The 16,978-nt window shown below is 59.7% G+C and overlaps 5 protein-coding genes across 12 annotated transcripts; 3 read left to right on the forward strand and 2 right to left on the reverse strand.

Moving 5' to 3' along the window:
* Positions 1-27: 27 nt before the first annotated feature.
* Positions 28-1,305, forward strand: H310_02593 (hypothetical protein; the record flags this gene model as incomplete). Its single annotated transcript, XM_008866155.1, has 2 exons — positions 28-815; positions 865-1,305. 2 exons carry the CDS (start codon positions 28-30, stop codon positions 1,253-1,255), a joined length of 1,179 nt encoding a protein of 392 aa, XP_008864377.1. The 3' UTR covers positions 1,256-1,305.
* A 356-nt stretch (positions 1,306-1,661) lies between these two features.
* Positions 1,662-2,373, reverse strand: H310_02594 (hypothetical protein). Its single transcript, XM_008866156.1, has one exon. It carries the CDS (start codon positions 2,364-2,366, stop codon positions 1,776-1,778), a length of 591 nt encoding a protein of 196 aa, XP_008864378.1. The 5' UTR covers positions 2,367-2,373; the 3' UTR covers positions 1,662-1,775.
* Positions 2,374-2,732: 359 nt separating this feature from the next.
* Positions 2,733-3,570, forward strand: H310_02595 (hypothetical protein). Its single transcript, XM_008866157.1, has one exon. It carries the CDS (start codon positions 2,876-2,878, stop codon positions 3,440-3,442), a length of 567 nt encoding a protein of 188 aa, XP_008864379.1. The 5' UTR covers positions 2,733-2,875; the 3' UTR covers positions 3,443-3,570.
* A 225-nt stretch (positions 3,571-3,795) lies between these two features.
* On the reverse strand, positions 3,796-14,489 carry H310_02596 (hypothetical protein). 7 transcript variants are annotated; one of them, XM_008866158.1, is made up of 26 exons: positions 14,100-14,489; positions 13,706-14,051; positions 13,502-13,660; positions 13,403-13,441; positions 13,228-13,360; positions 13,068-13,187; positions 12,721-13,010; positions 12,542-12,667; positions 12,269-12,483; positions 11,794-12,198; positions 11,388-11,736; positions 10,863-11,338; positions 10,530-10,809; positions 10,421-10,470; positions 10,226-10,355; positions 9,854-10,180; positions 9,640-9,799; positions 8,964-9,582; positions 8,754-8,898; positions 8,518-8,703; positions 7,653-8,465; positions 6,481-7,599; positions 5,729-6,436; positions 5,489-5,674; positions 5,221-5,352; positions 3,796-5,171 (listed from the first exon to the last, which is right to left on the reverse strand). In XM_008866158.1, exons 3-26 carry the CDS (start codon positions 13,649-13,651, stop codon positions 3,822-3,824), a joined length of 8,508 nt encoding a protein of 2,835 aa, XP_008864380.1. In that variant the 5' UTR covers positions 13,652-13,660; positions 13,706-14,051; positions 14,100-14,489; the 3' UTR covers positions 3,796-3,821. The 7 variants fall into 7 exon arrangements, with proteins under 7 accessions (XP_008864380.1, XP_008864382.1, XP_008864385.1 ...); XM_008866160.1 differs by having other exon boundaries at positions 5,489-6,436; positions 13,706-13,902; positions 13,956-14,051; positions 14,100-14,385; XM_008866163.1 differs by having other exon boundaries at positions 5,489-7,599; positions 13,706-13,902; positions 13,956-14,051; positions 14,100-14,385.
* H310_02597 lies at positions 14,465-16,976 on the forward strand. Of its 2 annotated transcripts, XM_008866165.1 has the most exons (12): positions 14,465-14,596; positions 14,689-14,771; positions 14,824-14,915; positions 14,956-15,097; positions 15,142-15,219; positions 15,267-15,306; positions 15,351-15,436; positions 15,486-15,540; positions 15,583-15,644; positions 15,696-16,232; positions 16,277-16,442; positions 16,489-16,976. In XM_008866165.1, the coding sequence occupies exons 1-12, from the start codon at positions 14,485-14,487 to the stop codon at positions 16,914-16,916; spliced, it is 1,881 nt and encodes a 626-aa protein (XP_008864387.1). In that variant the 5' UTR covers positions 14,465-14,484; the 3' UTR covers positions 16,917-16,976. The 2 variants fall into 2 exon arrangements, with proteins under 2 accessions (XP_008864387.1, XP_008864388.1); XM_008866166.1 differs by having other exon boundaries at positions 15,696-16,442.
* The last annotated feature ends 2 nt before the right edge of the window (positions 16,977-16,978 follow it).

A 16,978-nucleotide genomic window follows, 5' to 3' on the forward strand; every position in this document is an offset into this window, starting at 1 on the left:
ACCAGTCTTCAGTCACACGCGGTAGCCATGTGCCAAAGTATTCCCATCCGTCACCCCGGCTCTGCCCCGAAGCCAGTCGACGCGAACCCACGCCATGTCGACTCGAAAGCGCCATGGCCGGCCAACGCCGCCGCCGCCATCACCGATCTCGACGTCGACACCATGCACTCGGTGCTCGCGTTCCTTGCCCTGCCCGATCGCGTCCAGTTCGCATCCACATCCAAGCTGCTCGCAGAAGCGGGTTTGTCCACCAACCTGAAAACGTATTGCGGCGAGTGCGCCTGCTGCCACTCGAATGTTCGCTTTCTCTGCAACGATGCACCACAGCGGACGTGGACCGTGCCGACGTGGACGGCGATGTTGAACCGGTTCGGTCATGCTCTGACAGAGCTGCACCTTGTGGGTTGTGCCGACCTCGCTCCCTCCATGTTTGAATCCGCACCAAGCCAACGCATGCTCAAGAACCTGCGCGTTTTACGCATCGACATGTGTACAGGCTTGGATGCCCGCGCCTTGCAAGCCATCGTAGAAACCTGCTCGCACCTGCGCAAAGCCCACATCATGAACATGCGCCTGGACGACGCGGGGCTGGCGGCGCTGTTGGCGTCCAACAGGGCGACGCTGCGAGAGGTCGACTTGTCTGGCTGTCACCTCCTGGATGGGACGGGGTTCCGCGCGCTGCGCTCCACTCAAGTGGAAGTGATGAGCCTCGAAGGTTGCCACCGCATCAACGTTTTCGAACTGGACACGATGCTCAAGAGCTGCACGACGCTGCGAAGTCTCAACTTGCAGTATTGCCACAGCGCCGACGACACGTAAGCCTCGCATGAATGTCAAGGGAACTTAGCATGGCATCGATGGTAGGGTGGCCCGCAGCATCGCCGCCAACGCCCCTGCCTTGGAACACTTGAACATGCGGTACTGCTGCAAGCTGTCGGACGCTGGGGTCGCCGCCCTCTGCTCCAAGTTGGCGAATTTGAAGACTTTGGATTTGTCGCAGTGCCCTCGCATCACGAACGTCGCAGTCAGCGCCATCGCTCGGTCGATGGGGCGCTTGGACACGTTGAAAGTGTGGAGCTGCCGCCAAATCAGCGCTAGCTCCAACTTGGCCGAGCTCCGCAAGACAGCCCTGCTTTGTAGCCCATTTGTGCTTGCTGCCACGGCATACCACAGCGCTTGGGGCCATGGCGACGACAAGGAGCAGCCCAAACGACTGGCTCCTTCCGATCTGCTAGGTGGAGCACGGCAGACATAACCCGATCCATCTAGAACAATCTAACGCGTTGTCGTGCGATGCGCGGAAGCGACAGAGGGCCTTTGCTCAAGCCCATTGCGGAATGGTACCTTCATTCGACTCACTAGCACTAGTTTGGACTCGGAAGGTCGCGGAGGTCCATCCGAATTGCATTTTCGGCGACGACGGCGCCAAAGAACAGAACAATGCATCGCAACCCCCATGGTCCGCCCCGCTTGGTCTACTTCGACTCTCGAGGATTCAACAAGTGATGGTAGAGGCTCGCGGAACCCACTGGAGCAATGACCGTCAGCCACATAGCACAAAATAAGCGTCACATGGCCGCCATGATAGATTTGAACAGTCGAACGTCTTGATGAGTGTCCTGGACAATGGATGCGCTTCCAGTGAGCTGACGACAAGTAAATTTGGAGAATATCACAGATGGATCGATATTACTTTTACAACATCACAGTCTTACACGAAGCAGGTGCGCAAAACAGCGTGGGGACACCCGCGAGCACTGCGGGCAGCAGCCATCTTAATTCGACGTGCCATCGTCGCCACTGGATGCCTCGACATCCGCTGGCGAGTTCTCGGAGCCTCCGGCCGCTGCCGGAAGCTCGTCTTCTGCATGGTCGTTGTCTGACCCAGTCGCTGCAGCCGGAAGCTCGACTTCGGCGTGAGCATCGTCGGATTCACTTGCACGCGCAGGGGGTTCGACTTCGGCATGCGAATTGTCCTTGTCGGCGGCGGCCGGTAGCTCCACTTCTTCGTGGGCGTTGTCCGCGTCACTCTTGGCAGCAGGCGGCTCACCGTCCGCATGGGCGTTCTCCGAGCCGGCCGCTTCAGCGTGGGGCTCCACTTCCGCGTCGGAGTCTTCTGAAACAACAGAAGCGGCCGGAGGGGAGTCTCCGTGAGAGGGGGCGTTGTTCGACGCCTCGACCGCAGGAGAGGGCCCCGCCTGATCTTTGATGGATTCGTCGCCTTGAATGATGTCGAAATGGGCGGGACCGTCTGGCTCGCCTCGCAAGTTTCGACCGCCACGCACCAAGCCTTGGTCGTTGCTGTGGGCGTCGGTGCCAGCGACGAGCAGTGCGCAGAGGGCGGCGAGAAGGATCGAGGTTTTCATGTGTGCCAGGGAATTGGAAAGTGGTGCATGTCGTCGCCGTCTGCCAGAGGGGTTGCAAAACGCCCCGTGCCTGAGGTCGACGCACACAGTGTATTTTGGTTCCCGTGGCCAAAATTAGGCGGCGATGCTTGCCACGTGGCAAGTTGACAACTCGGAAGGATCTGCAGCCGAGTTGAAGCGATTTCTAGAGCTATGAGGATTTACACGCGTGGACACTGCACTGACAACGAGTGTGGCTGGAATACCGAGGCGGATGCGAGCAGCCCTTGGAGCTCTTGCCCAAGAACGTGATGGAATCGTTCCAAGCTCGACGAATGAACTCGGACTTCGTACTCGACTCGGCTGCAGATCCTTCCGAGTTGTCAACTTGCCACGTGGCAAGCATCGCCGCCTAATTTTGGCCACGGGAACCAAAATACACTGTGTGCGTCGACCTCAGGCACGGGGCGTTTTGCAACCCCTCTGGCAGACGGCGACGACATGCACCACTTTCCAATTCCCTGGCACACATGAAAACCTCGATCCTTCTCGCCGCCCTCTGCGCACTGCTCGTCGCTGGCACCGACGCCCACAGCAACGACCAAGGCTTGGTGCGTGGCGGTCGAAACTTGCGAGGCGAGCCAGACGGTCCCGCCCATTTCGACATCATTCAAGGCGACGAATCCATCAAAGATCAGGCGGGGCCCTCTCCTGCGGTCGAGGCGTCGAACAACGCCCCCTCTCACGGAGACTCCCCTCCGGCCGCTTCTGTTGTTTCAGAAGACTCCGACGCGGAAGTGGAGCCCCACGCTGAAGCGGCCGGCTCGGAGAACGCCCATGCGGACGGTGAGCCGCCTGCTGCCAAGAGTGACGCGGACAACGCCCACGAAGAAGTGGAGCTACCGGCCGCCGCCGACAAGGACAATTCGCATGCCGAAGTCGAACCCCCTGCGCGTGCAAGTGAATCCGACGATGCTCACGCCGAAGTCGAGCTTCCGGCTGCAGCGACTGGGTCAGACAACGACCATGCAGAAGACGAGCTTCCGGTAGCGGCCGGAGGCTCCGAGAACTCGCCAGCGGATGATGAGGCAAACTGACGGCTTCGGAGCATGAGTATCGAGTCGTTGTGACGTGTCCAAGCGATCACATTCTGCTTCTTCGTGTAACAGCGTTTAATGTCATGGAAAAATCCGTCCGTCGTCGAGTACGTGATGCCATGGCACCGTCTGGACCCTCGGTAGTCACCGAACCTGTCGCGGTGCGAAACAAAGCGATCGGCATTGCTCCTCCACGTGCGCTTGCCTCCCTCCTTGTGCCAAGGGCATGACGTCGAGCCACACTCCACCTTTGGTACTCGTAGCTCTGCCGCGTCTACAGGTACGAACCGCGCCTGAAGCGCGCCGCCGTCTGCGGCGGTGGAGTTTGCAGTCGCTATACCCCCGACACACTCCTGACGCAATTTACCAAGCCGTGTTGCTACCTTTTCTGGTACCGACAATCAAACTGTTCGTGGTCGAGGCGGTCCTTCTCGCGCATGTCGAGGCCGCAGCCGAGCGAACAAGTCGAAAATCGCATGGGGCACTCGGCTTCGTGGGATTGGAGCGCCTTGGCGACCAAGTGGAGGCCGCACCCGAGCGGACACCAGATGACGCGGTATCGGCACTCCATCGTTTCATGAAAAGTCTTCTCATGCGCAAACAGTGGCTGCTTCATGCATCCGTCGCGAGCATGCTTGCATGAGACCAGGCGCATCTTGCACTCGTCGGCTTTATGGCGCGCCATGTTGTCGGCAACGATGCCGCCGACACCGCACGCCCCGCACGGGAGAATTCGTGCGGTGCAGTCGGGATGGCCGTGGTCGAGATCGTCGGCGGTCATGTCGATGTGGCATTTGCTGCACTGAACGACGCGGCGTCCGCAGGCGGCCGTGACGTGGTCGGCCATGTCGATGACTCGAATCTTCTTGGTGCACCCCAACTCACACGGTACGAAGCGGTGGGGGCATTCCATGAGATGTGCACTCACGTCGCACGCACGAAGAAGGGGTGCATGACATCGATTTGGGCACGGCACGGAGCGGAAGTCGCAGGCCAGTTCATGGGCTGCCTGGTCCTCGGGGGTCGTCCCAACATCGCACCCAAACACACATGGAATCGGCCGCTTCACGCACTCGGTGAGCTCGTGGTGCGTGCGCACACAGCTCTCAACGAAGCCGCAGCCGAGGCGGCAGCGCACCTTTCGATGCGGGCATTCAAACTTCGTATGCCTCGACAGGTCCATGAAAGGCAACGAGGCATTGCAGGCGGGACAAGCGACGGCACGAAGGCGGCACTGCGCGGCGTCGTGCTTTGGCAGTTTGTGGGCTATACACGATTCCCCACACAGGTCGCAAACCACAGTTCGGTGAGGGCACTCGCTCGTCTGGTGGCGGTGCAAGCAGTCAAACGAAACGAGGTCGGTGCACTTTGGATTGGCGCATGGCACCTGGCGCTGGGGACATTCGACGTCGACGTGGTGGCGCACGTCTTCGCTCCACAAACTCACAATGCCGCAGTCGTGAGGGCACTGGACGACTCGTTTTGGGCACAGCATTCGCTCGTGGTCGTCGAGAGGATGCTGCAGCCGCACAATGTGGCCGGCCTCGACAATCGGGTCCTCAAACCGACCGACATACCCACAGCCCCATCGACAAAGCCCAAACTCGTCCGACATGCCATCGACGTGCAAGGTGTGGCGGATGTCGGCGGCAGCTTGCGCCAGCAGCGCGCGCACGGATTCGTTGTGCACGGCGGCGGCATACGTCCACGCAGTTTTACCATGAACGTCCTGGTCATGTACAGTCGACATATGAACGCATCGCTCAAGTTGGATGTACCTTGATGTGGACGTTCGCGCCATGGGCCAGCAAGAACGCGACAAAGTCGTCTTGGTTGTTTTGAACGGCGGTGATCAGCGCGGACGTGCCGGTCGCTGTCGTCCGCACATTGACGTCGCCGCCTCGACTGAGCTATTCCAGGAAAAAACGTTGAAACTCCTCGCCAGCGCATTCAACTCTTGACGCAAGCGATCCAACGCACGAGAACAGTACCGCCCGATGCCATGCATGCAGGACAGACAACGGACAGCTCGCGCGTCAGACGTACCAGACTGCGGCCGCAGCGCACGGTGCCGTAGTGCGCAGCGACCAAGAGCGGCAAGAACGAGTGGCCATCCGCGCTTTGGCTTTCGTGGTTGGGCGACGGACGGTTGACAGCGCGATCCAAAAAGTACTCGACCACCAAAACAGTGTCGCCGTCGGCATTTGTCGTGTACACTTCTTCCGTGCATGCCTTTCAACCCGACCGACTCGTCAATCGCGTCGACATCACAGCAGCCAACTGTACCTGGCACAGCACGGTGAGGCCGCCGCGGGTGGCGTGTTCGGCAAACGCCCCCGCATCCAGCAAAGCGTACGCTTCTCCATACGCCTTGTTTTGAATCGCAAGGTCGAGTTTGTCATGCAACAGGCGCTGGTTGCTCGCGCGGCGCAAAATGGTCTTCCGCGTTACTTGTTCCTGGCGCTTGGTCTCTTGGAGTTTGGTGGTCGCGGCGAGAATCGCGTCGAGCTCTTGGCGAGTGTCGTCGTGGATGGTTCGACCGGTGGACGGATTCACATCCCATCCGATTTTCTCCCGAAACGCGACGCGGCGCATCCTTGCTTCGCCCAGAGCCAGCGACTCGGACAACCCCAGCGGCGTTGCTCGACAGTGCAGCTTCCACACCCCCATGCCAAATTCAAGATTGCGTGGTTGGTGCCATTCGACTTGGCCCGGACACGCCGCCATCGGCTCGACGAAAGACGATTGCCACACCCTGGCATGTCCTGTATCGACCAAGAGCCCCAGCACTTCGTGGTGGCCGTTGTACACAGCCTCGTGCAGCGCCACGCGGGTGCATTGCCGGTATCGCCGCAACTGCTTCGTCAGTGGTTTCAATGACAGAAACCCCGTGATCGACGACATCGTCGCGAGATCTCCCGACAACGTGAGGTGGCGAACGTGGTGGCGCAGCGCGGTCTGGAGGATCTTTGCACACAACCGCTGCTCTTCGTCCTGGCCACTGATCTCAGCTCTCCGCTCACGCTAGACCAGCTTACCGAATAGCTACCGTTGGCCCCTCGGTTGAGTAAGAGCCGCACAGCGCGCTCGTTTCCGATCGACGCTGCAAACGTGAGCGGCGTGTGCCCGTTGAGACTTGTAAATGCGAGCAATGCACACACGTTGACGCGTTTTTGCTTGAGTTTCCAGTCCGCGGCGGCCTTGGCCTCGAGAGCTACAATTCGATCGAGTTCTTCCTGACGGGAGGGCAGCGACCGATGCGCCGTCTTCATGTCGAACGTAGCGTTCTTGAGCTCGGCTTCGAGCATGGCCAAGTCGCTTTGTACTGCAGCCTTCGTCTCGCTGAGAAGCTTGGCTTCTGCTTTGGACTTTTGGTTCACTTCGACGCCTTTGACCCATGTGCTGAGGGCCATGAACGGTGTCATGGCCATTTTCCGACGAGTGGGCAATGTCTTGGCTTGCAGCGGGGTGTTCGAGGCACCGTCCACGGACGGAGGTACGACTGACGGAGCGAAGTCGGCAACGACAGGGAAGTCGTCGTGCTTGAGGCACTCCCGGCGAACCTTGAACAGCACGTCGGGGGGCACGTCGAGCTCCCGAAAGTTGACGAGCTTTCGAAGAAAATGGCGATCCATCAGCATGGCCTGGCACGTTTCCCACCACTCCTTTTCCGAGAACCCATTCACGTCTGTCCCTCTCTTCACGCGGGGGATCACGCCATTGAAAAGTGCCATCGCTTTGAGGACGACGAGAAGTCCGGGCGGCGGATCCGTCTGGCCGATGAGGCCCACGATATCCTGCGCAGTAATGGCTTGAATCGCGTGCTTGACTGTGAGTTCGGTCGCTTGGCGCAGCGCCTCGACCTTGGCCTCCTTCTTCTCGACATGCTCGAGCTGCGCCTTGTTGTACTCGACCGAGTCGAGGATTTTGACCACCTTCATCTTCTTCGCCTCCGAGTCGGCAATCGACACGTTCATCTCGTTCATGTGGTCGGCGAGGGTGGCTCGGATTTCCTCCAGCGCTGTCGCACTCGCCGCCAGCTCCCGACTAAGGTGCCATGCGTGGTTTTCGCGGTAAGCCATCTCTCCTCCGGCGACGAGCTCTTCGATTGCCGTGTAGTTGGATGTGGATATCGCTAGGAAGAGCCGCCGTTGGGTCTACCGAGTAGGGGACAGTCGCTGATGCAGTTGAGGACGGAGAACGGCAGTACCTCTTCGAGGTGGTGGCGCTTCTCTAACAAGGTTAGGATGCCGTCGTGGCGCAGTTGGCGCGCAATGCTCATCGTGGACAGTCCATGCCGATTCGTGTGCGTGACCACTGCGCGATGCTGGAGCAGCATCTCGACGACCTCGATGTGCTGGCCGAGGCAAGCTTCGCTCAGTGGCGTCCGACCGCGAGATGTCTCGAGGTTGACGTCGGCGCCATGTAGCAGCAAGATGCGAACGACGGGTACATCGCCTTTGGAACACGCCAGCGCGAGCGGCGTGAAGCCCGTGTGAAATTCTTCATCGAGAGCCGATGGATGGATATAGCGAAGAAAAGTCGAGATCGTGTCCATGTCAGCAGTCTTGACGGCCCACATGAACCCATGTTCCAGGTGGGCAAAGCACCGGTCGAGCACCGCGTGCTTGATCCACGCTTTCAACGGGCGGGCGCATTGCGCGCTCCCCGCGCCGCAGCACACCATGCGATGGTCGCAGTTGCGGAGATGAAGGGTGAGCTCAATGGCCGGGACTTGCATGGGACACCGATTCGGGCATGGGACGAGTCGGCGGGGGCACTCGGTTTGCATGTGCTTCGCCAGCGTTGACGCTGCCAGGTTGAAGTTACAGCGGAGCGGACAAAGCACAGATCGATGGAGGCAGTCGAATGCTTCATGAGCGTCCAGCTCCGACTCGCGTAGAGTGGCGCCGCAACCTTTTTGGCAGTAGAGCTGCCGCTCCGGACACATGAATTTGACATGGGTGTCAAAGTCAGCGACTCGGACAGAAGGCGAGCTGCATTGAGGGCACAGAACCAGTCTCTACGACACACCATAGCCATTGGAGCGATCATGATGCGAGTGAAGAGTTTACTTGAGGGCACACAGTTGTAGCATGGACCTGGACTTGATTCACGCGAAGCACTTCACCGCAGCCGAGGGCGCAGAGGCCACTCGACCGCCACGGGCACTCTTCGGCTACATGGCTGGCCAGTTCGTAAAAGAACACGACCTTGTCGCATTCGTGGCAGTGGACCAGTCGCTTCGGGCATGTTGTTCTCTGATAAATCCCATCCGAGTGATGCTGGGGAGCGAATGGACTTGCCCTACCTCGTGCTCCCCAAAGTCGGTCGATGGCATCGAAGCGCCACACGTCAAGCGGCAGGGCCGCGGGAATTTGGTGCACATGGCGGCAATGTGGTTGTCCACGTCCTTCTTTAACAAACCTTGACTGCAGTGCGGACAGAATTGGTGACTACGGCAGCAAATTCGTACGAATGGCTACGAACTGCCAACGTTGGATGTGGAAGAAGCACATACCTCAACGGACACTCGGACTCTTCGTGAGCGAGGAGCCCCTCGACGCTCATGGAGCGCCCACATCCGAGTCGGCACGCCAGTGTTCGCTTGATGCATCGGTCCTTGGTGTGGCTCATGAGCTGGAACTGCTGGCATTGCTGGCCGCAGCCAAGTGGACATGGCACTATCTTGTGCGGACATGACGACTCTTGGTGTTCTTGCCGCTGGTGCGCCGCGAGCCACCCACACTTCCAGTCGTGTTCGCTGGGGTCTTCGGCAAAGTAGGTGTGGCTCAGATGGATCCATGCGCCAACTCCGTCGATGCTGACTGAATGGCACTGCGTCGTGGGGTCGTATCGCATCACCAACCCGAGCTGGGTTGAGTCCATGTGCAGTGTTGCCAGGGCTTCTGCCATCGCATGCACGCGACCGGTGATCCATTGCCTTAGGAAAGGGGCGGCCAGCGCCGGCACTGTCGCGTCAAGTTCGGTGGCGAGGAATCGTTCGAGCCTTCGAATGCGCAACTGGACTCCGTTCAGCGTCAGCGCGGCGCTGGTGGAGACCGCTGCCACCTCATCCGACCTTGCTGTGACTGTAGCATCGCTTTGGCCGAACAGACGGATCTTTTTCCCGCATAAGTCTACTCTCGAGATGTTCCAGTGAGCACGGAATGGACGGCGGACGCGTCCCCACGCACCCATGTTGCACCGGGCTTGGCGCAACGGACAAAACCCGCAGTTGGGTTCGTGGTGGCCATGAATGTACTGGCTCTCCATCGTCGCTGGACATCCCAATGGACATGGTTTCCTTTCCTTTGGGCAGTCCCAGAGGTAGTGCTGTGATGCAAAGCACGAAAGCTACGCATTCCACCACGTCAGCGCACACCCAGGCGTGAGAAAGATCGCACGTACAAACGATCCGACCGCACACCGATTCTTGCACCGAACGACGCGGACGTCGCACGTGGTGGTTTCGTGCGCGAGTCGCATTTCGGGTGGCCCGAGCACCGCGTCGCAGCCGTGGTCAGCCCACCGACAGGGCCGTGGGCGCAGCCGGCACAGGTGTTCAACATGGAAGGCCGTCTCGTCAAAAGGATGGCTCTCGCCACAGCCTCCGTACAAAGAGCACAGGACTGCCCGCTTGGGGCAATGGCTACGCATGTGGCCGCGAAGGTCGCGCCCGACCATGTCTGCGTGGCACGCACTGCATCGGACGCTGCGACGGGGACAGTCGTTGGCCTAGTTTTCGGTGAGGCATGGCGAAACACGACCTCGACTTGGTACCTCATGGGCATCCCGCGTGTTCCAGCGCAGCTTGTCGTGGCCGCACTCTAACCGACAGGCCACTTGGCGGTACGGACAGTGCTCCATTTCATGGAGCTGCATGTCTCGCTGCGGCAATTGCACGGTGCACCTTCCACCAGCATCAGCAACGAGATGATGAGACAAATAAGCGCAGCGATCGCTTTGACAACGCACCCGTATTGCATGTGCAAGCACGAAACGAGCCGCGCCTCGCAAGTCCGTCGCTGTAGCCAAGCGACCACTTAGAGACGATGGCGCGTGGTGGCGGACGTGTGCGCCGTACCTTGTGCTCGTCCAAATCCTTGCTCACCACCGCCGCTTTACACCCGTCGCACTCGACGATACGGCGAGGACATTTGTTCTCTTCATGGTATCGGATCAAGTCCTTCGCATGGCAGAATCCGCAATTGAGTTTGCACGGAACGTCCGACGTCTTGGCCTTGAGCCGCTCAGTGTGGTCGAGGTGATCCATCGCGCCAGCCTTTGCCCGCTCCAGGATGGCCACCGTGCTGTTGTGACCTTCTCGCGCGGCGTACGCGATGGCGTCCATACCTCCTTGGTCACTGCGCATGGCCACATAGTAAACCATTCGCGCTTCCACGTGGCGGAGACTTACATGGCATGCAGCGCATCGAGGAACGTGCTGTGCCACTCCGGGGTCGTCTTAGCTCCGTCCCCGTTGTAATCCTTCCGCGCCTGGCTCCCTACGCTGGATTCGTGCATGACGGACAAAAGGATGCCCACCACGATGTCCTGGCCATTTCGACTTGCGTGCATGAGCGCCGTCATCCCTTCGCGCGTCGTTTGACGCCAGTCGGCTCGGCAATTCTGAAGCAAGTACTGGACAACTTCCTTGTGGCCACAGTACGCGGCCCACGTCAGGGCTGTGTGCCGCAGCTTCGTTTCCATGTTAACACTTGCCCCCTTATCCACCAGCAGCTCGACAGTCGTCAAGTCTCCCATCGACGCTGCTTTTGTAAGCGCCGACCATCCCGCGGTCGTTTCGATGTCTACGAAGTAGCGCACGCCGGGGGCGGCCGCCTCGCGGAATACTTCCACGTTGACGTCGTTCGTGCTGACAAGGTTCCGGACCTGGACCAAGTGCGTGGAAGTAATCCCAAGCAAACAGAATGTCTCGTACTTGCGCAAAGTCGCTGGCGGCCACCGCCGCTTGCATGGCCACGCACAACTTTGTGTGCCGCTCGAGGACGTCTGCGAATGTATGAGCTCTGGTTTCATCTGCCTCGGCACATCGTCGGGCGTAGATGTGTGTTTGGATGGCGAGCTCGAGGTGCCGGCACACGGTTATGTTGTTCGTGAGGCGTGCCCATTCCAGCGCGGTCTTGCCGGTCCTGTCGCGCGCAAACACATCGGCGCGATGGCGAAGCAGTGCCAAGACTGCTTCCGAGCAATCGACGGCACCCACGATCGTGGCCGCCTTCATCAGAGGCGTGTAGCCGTGGCGGTTGACTGCGTTGGGGTTGGCACCGCTACAGTCACGAAGACATTGGACGAGTACGGCCAACACGAATGGAGCGACCGTATACCGGCTAAAGAGCAGCTCCATGGCAAGCACGTTGTTTGCAGCGACGGCAGCCAGCAATGAAGTCTCACCGGCGACGGTCTCTTGGTCCACATGGATCGTGCCACTGTCAATCATCCACACGAGCGACTGGAGGTCCCGTCGTCGTACAGCGTCTTCGAACTGGCTTATCGGCGCGGCTTCAAGACGCGACTGGGGAGGTGCCAACCGCTTCAGCTGCCGCGTGCTGGCATGCTGCACTTTGTACTTGTTCTTTGCCTTGGTCTTCATGCGGCCGTCCACCGCATCGCGGCAAATGTAACTGGCATCGACGTGTAACCGATGGGCACACAACGCGAAAGCAGCGCCAGGGGCAGCCTCCGTCGCTGGTGCGTGTGCTTTGAGAGCTATCCCTGTATCTGGGACGCGACTGCATGCATGGAATCCACAGACTTCACACAACGACGAGTTTATTCGACGCATGGCCTGCACTACGTTACGAAGCACGCAAATCGGCCAGGTCGTTGAGGAGCCCCAGCTCTGTGGGATGGAGGTTGGACAGCTGCCAGTTGAGTTTCCACACATGGGCGAGGCCGTGGCTATCGCCGCACGCGACAAAGTTGCGCTGCCGCGGGTTGAAGTCCAAGGTGTACACGGCCGCGCGATGCTGCTTGGACTCGACAGCGAGCGTCGCAACCGGGTGAAGCTCGTTCTCCTGTTGAAACAGAATAGATAGTCACTCCCCAGCACCGCACACGCACACACCACTCGACCTTGAGATCAAACACGTAAATGTTGCCGTCCTCCGACGCCACGGCAAAGACCAGCGGACGTGTCTTGGACCATGCGATGCTGTACAAGTAGTGCGTGCCTACTTCAAAGGCCAGCACGGGGGATTTCTACAAGAAAAGGAACGAGTCGTTGCGATTGCCGACGCCTTGGTCCTGCGTACTTGGAGGTAATTGTAGAGGCGGACCGTGCCATCGGACGATGCCGTCAGGAAAAGACTCGGGTGGAACGGCGAGTATTGTATGTCGTACACGGGTCCTCCGTGAGGCTCAAAGGTGAAGTCCAGCGCGGAGCTGTACAGCGACACCACGTCCGGCTTGGCCTCGAAGACCGTGCTCACGCGGATGTCGCGGAGTTTCCTGTCTTTGGCGAACGCTTCCACGTGCCGGCGGACGTCGGCGGGCTGTGGCGCCGCCCCCACGAGGCGCTGGGCGTTTGTGGACCACTTAAGCTCTACCGAGGTAGAGCGTGTGCCACGATGCAGTTGTCTTGAAGAGCCCAGGACCTTACCGCCTTTGAACAGACCCTTGGGCACTTGGGTTGAGAAGCATCGCGTCACGGCGCCGCCTTCCGATCCTGCAATGAAGCTGCGGTTCGTGCGGTCGTTGGGACGAAAGGCAAGTGCGACCCCTTTGCCCCTTGTCAGCGCCATGTCGACCGACGTGCTTACCTCCCATCACGACGGACGGTTTAGCCTTTGCCTTTGTCCATTTCGCACTGAGCAAGAAGCCCTCGACCGGATACGACAGCTTGTCCTTGACTTGCCACAGCAGCACCTTGCCATCGCCGCTGACACTTGCAATCTATCGGCCACTTAGCGTGGATCGGATCGTTCCGCGGCGTACGTGGTACTCGCGCGAGGGTGTGTCGAACACCCAGGCCAGCTAGATGAAAACGTGCATGAGCTGGCGCACGCCATCGCAACAGATAGCGCGCGCACATGCCTTGGAGATGGGCTCTCGGTGAAAGTAGTCCCCGATCCCGGACGTCGCCACGAGCGGCTCTTCCAGCGACGTATTCCACACCATGAGCTCGCCGTTGAACGAGCCGGCCGCAACGACGGCAGGGTTCGTTGGGTGGTGCGCCACACACATGAGACCGCTCTAGTTGGGACACGAGTTAAGCGCCGTCAGTGCGCACGGCCGCACCGATGTCTCGAGCACGACGTTCGGCTTGCTTGGATTGAAGTCGGCGCTGAAGATGTTCCATAGGCACAGCGCCGATCGATAGTTGCACCATCCGCTGTGGTCAAAGCGCCCGTACGACACGGCCAGCACCGACCCCGTGGCGTTCCATGACACGCCGGTGCATTCGAGCTTGAGCCCGGACTGCGTCGGCTTCTTGGCTGCGCAGGCAGGTCGACTGTGTGTCACGATTGTCGTGGCAGAACAACGGTACCATCGATGGGCTGCTTGAAGTGGGTGAAAAAGTCGAACGCGAGCGTGAACGCTTTGCTCACGTGCTTGTCGTCTGCATCTTGTTCTTGCCAGAAGTCTACAACGTCGCGTGAAGCGTACCATGTCGTGCATCCTCGCTTCTCACCATGAAACGCGGCCGACTGGTTTCCCTGCTTCATTTCGCGCAGCATGATCGGTCCAGTTGACTGTAGGAATGCGTGAACGGCGGCCGACACGTTGTCGGACTGGTTCGTTGTCTCCCTCGAGATGTACTCTGTCTGGGAGCCATTGTCGACCGCGACGGACGTCTGGGTCGTCGCCGCCTCGAAATCGACCTGCACGGCATCCGTGCTGGCGTCTTTTGCTTCCTTCTTCGCGCTCGCTTTGCTGCGGAACGTGCAGCTGCCGCCGTGGCAGTCCTGGAAGCGCATTTGGCAGTATTGGTGTACGTGACCTTTGGCGGCGCCGAGAATCCGGATAAATGTCCCGCGCTATCCGGATTCCATTTCGCTCGATTCCACCAAACCATCATGGAGACCAAGCCGTCGCTGCGGACGATGGCATCGAATGTCCAGGCGTGCCTGGATGAGATGCTGCCCGATCACTTCCGCAATGCGGCGAGTGGAAGCTTTCAACAGCATTGTACGTCCGCAACTTGTCTTCGCGTTTCGTGTGGAGGAATTGCACACGTCGTCGTGGCTGCTAACTCTCCGACGTCGTCTGCGGCGTTGTAGTGGTGGCGCAAAAGGAAAAGGTGCCTGCACAAAAGGCCACATGGAAGGGCGGACTCAACTACCTGTTTGAATCGTTGAAAATGGTACCACCGTGCGTGCCACGCGATCGTCCTGACGTTGTCGTCGTTGTCGTAGCACCGCGAGTGGTACGGACGGAACCAACAGTATGTGCAGCTCAAGAAAGAGGAAAAACGACTCGAAGCCCACGTCGTGACTCTGCGCAGCATGTACGTCGACCCTCGCCCGTCGCGACCTCACATGGACCAGCATCTCGTCGTCGCTCAGCACGCTCGAGTTGGAAGTCGGGCTGCGCGAAGCCGAGCTTAAGGGCCGCGTCGGTGCGTACAAAGTCATGTTTGAAGTGTCGCGGGTCGCGTCTGCATTGAGCCGCCCAACGGTCAAACTCCACGTACGCTCGATCGGTCCGTGCGCTGGAAGTCGATCGGTTCGTAGGTACACAAGCCCGACGACTCGTCGATCTCGGTCTTTTGCGACACCTTTGTTTTGGACATCCATTTAACGGGCGGCAACGTGCGGCGTTTCGTTCGTTCACGTCGAATGTTTGACTGCGGCTGTAGGGGGATGTGCACTCTGCGTCGCTGACGACGGTCGTCAACGGTATGTTGGCGCGGTGGGACGATAAAACGTGATGGGTCGTGCAGAAGTGACCAAGCAGTATCCCGAGCGCGACGCGGATCTGTTGAGCTGCCTGCTGGAGCTCATTTCTGGCCGCAGCGAGCGCTTCACGGTATATGCCGCGAGTTCGTCCACATTGTTCAACGCGTCGCGATGGCCAGGAAAAGTTGCGCCGCCTGGTGAATCGAGCCGAACTCGCGGCCAAGTTTCCGTCCAGTACGTCCGAGCGCCGGTCGACAGGGCTGACGCCGTTCGTAGCCAACTTTGACGACCTCGAAGACGACTTGCAGGAGAAGCTCCAGCTCGTGTGTGCAAAGCAAGTACGTGCCTTTGCGATCGCGGATCTTGGACTGTGATGCGGGGGTGAATAGAACCTGTGGACCGTGCGCCGTGGCGTTGACGGCCTGCTTCTGACGTTCCGCGACGGTCTCCAGTGCTTTCCACTGCTCGATGGAGACGGCGCATTGTCGCCGCCGCGGAAAAAGGCCAAACACGTCGACGAAGCCGACGGCACCGGCGACGACGCTGCCGCGCCCACGGTGACGTCGGCGCCGTGGACGGAATGGCAAGGGTGCCTCACGTTTGCCGAGTGGAAAGGCGCGGTCGCGCTGCATTTTGTGTGCGACACACCGCTCGTCATGTCTGGCATTCAGTCGCGGCGCCTGGCGAGCACAATCTTTGGCATTGACGACCAGGAGATGGCGTTCAACGAGCTCGTTCAAGACATCGTGGGGCAGCACAACACGGGAGCGACGCATTCTGTCGTACGATTCCAGCCCCAGCTCCGGTTTGTTCGGGATGCCAGCACAAACGTCATCCTGCACCGCGCGCTTCCTGTCGTCCTGGATGGGTCGCTCGTGACCAAGGAAATCGTGGGAGGTATTCAATTCGCAGCGTTTCCGATCCCAGTACGTGCTGGTGGCGAACGTGGTCGAGTTTTACCGTTGTCTAGTTGCTTCGAGGCACGGGCGACGTGCTCGGGCAAGTCTTGGCAGTCGTGGGCCACAGCTTGTTTTTCCATTCAGTCCTGGCGAGCTTTTTTGCAGGCGGCCCGGCGAGAAACTTGTTTGGGCGGCGCGATCCGGCCACCGACAACATGGCGTCGATTCCAACCCACGGTATGGGTCGAGCTTCGCGTGGTGGTGTCCTCACGATCCACTCCAGTGCAAGTCCAAGTCGAAGTGTCCGCGCCAACGTCGATCGCACTCAAGCTCTCAAGCGATGCCATGCCGCGCGATGCACTCGTGGAAGTGACGACGTACGAAAACTGCACGTTGAACTTGGCGGTGCGCACAACGGCCAAAGGCGCTGCGGAGCCGACGGAAGAGACCAGCACCGACGACACCCAGCAGCTCGCCCTCGCGTGCCACTCGCTCCCTCTCCTCGTATACTTTGTGTGCCAACCCTTCCTCCTGAGCCATCGCGATGCCCTGGCCGCGCCCGCGGCGGCTACGTCCCATCGACACCACGCGGACACTGTCACCATGGACAGCGACGACGGCGGAGGCGGTGACGGGAACGATGACATGGGGGCCGGCATGTCGTTGGACGATGGCAACGACATCGTGCTCGACGATGACTCGTTCTTCTGAAGACGGCAGTGCCATCCGCCATCATGTTGTCCTTTAATTCATGCCACAAGTCGACCTGCATT

This window comes from Aphanomyces invadans (assembly GCF_000520115.1).
Source record: "Aphanomyces invadans strain NJM9701 unplaced genomic scaffold supercont1.4, whole genome shotgun sequence".
Classification (NCBI taxonomy): domain Eukaryota; phylum Oomycota; class Saprolegniomycetes; order Saprolegniales; family Verrucalvaceae; genus Aphanomyces; species Aphanomyces invadans.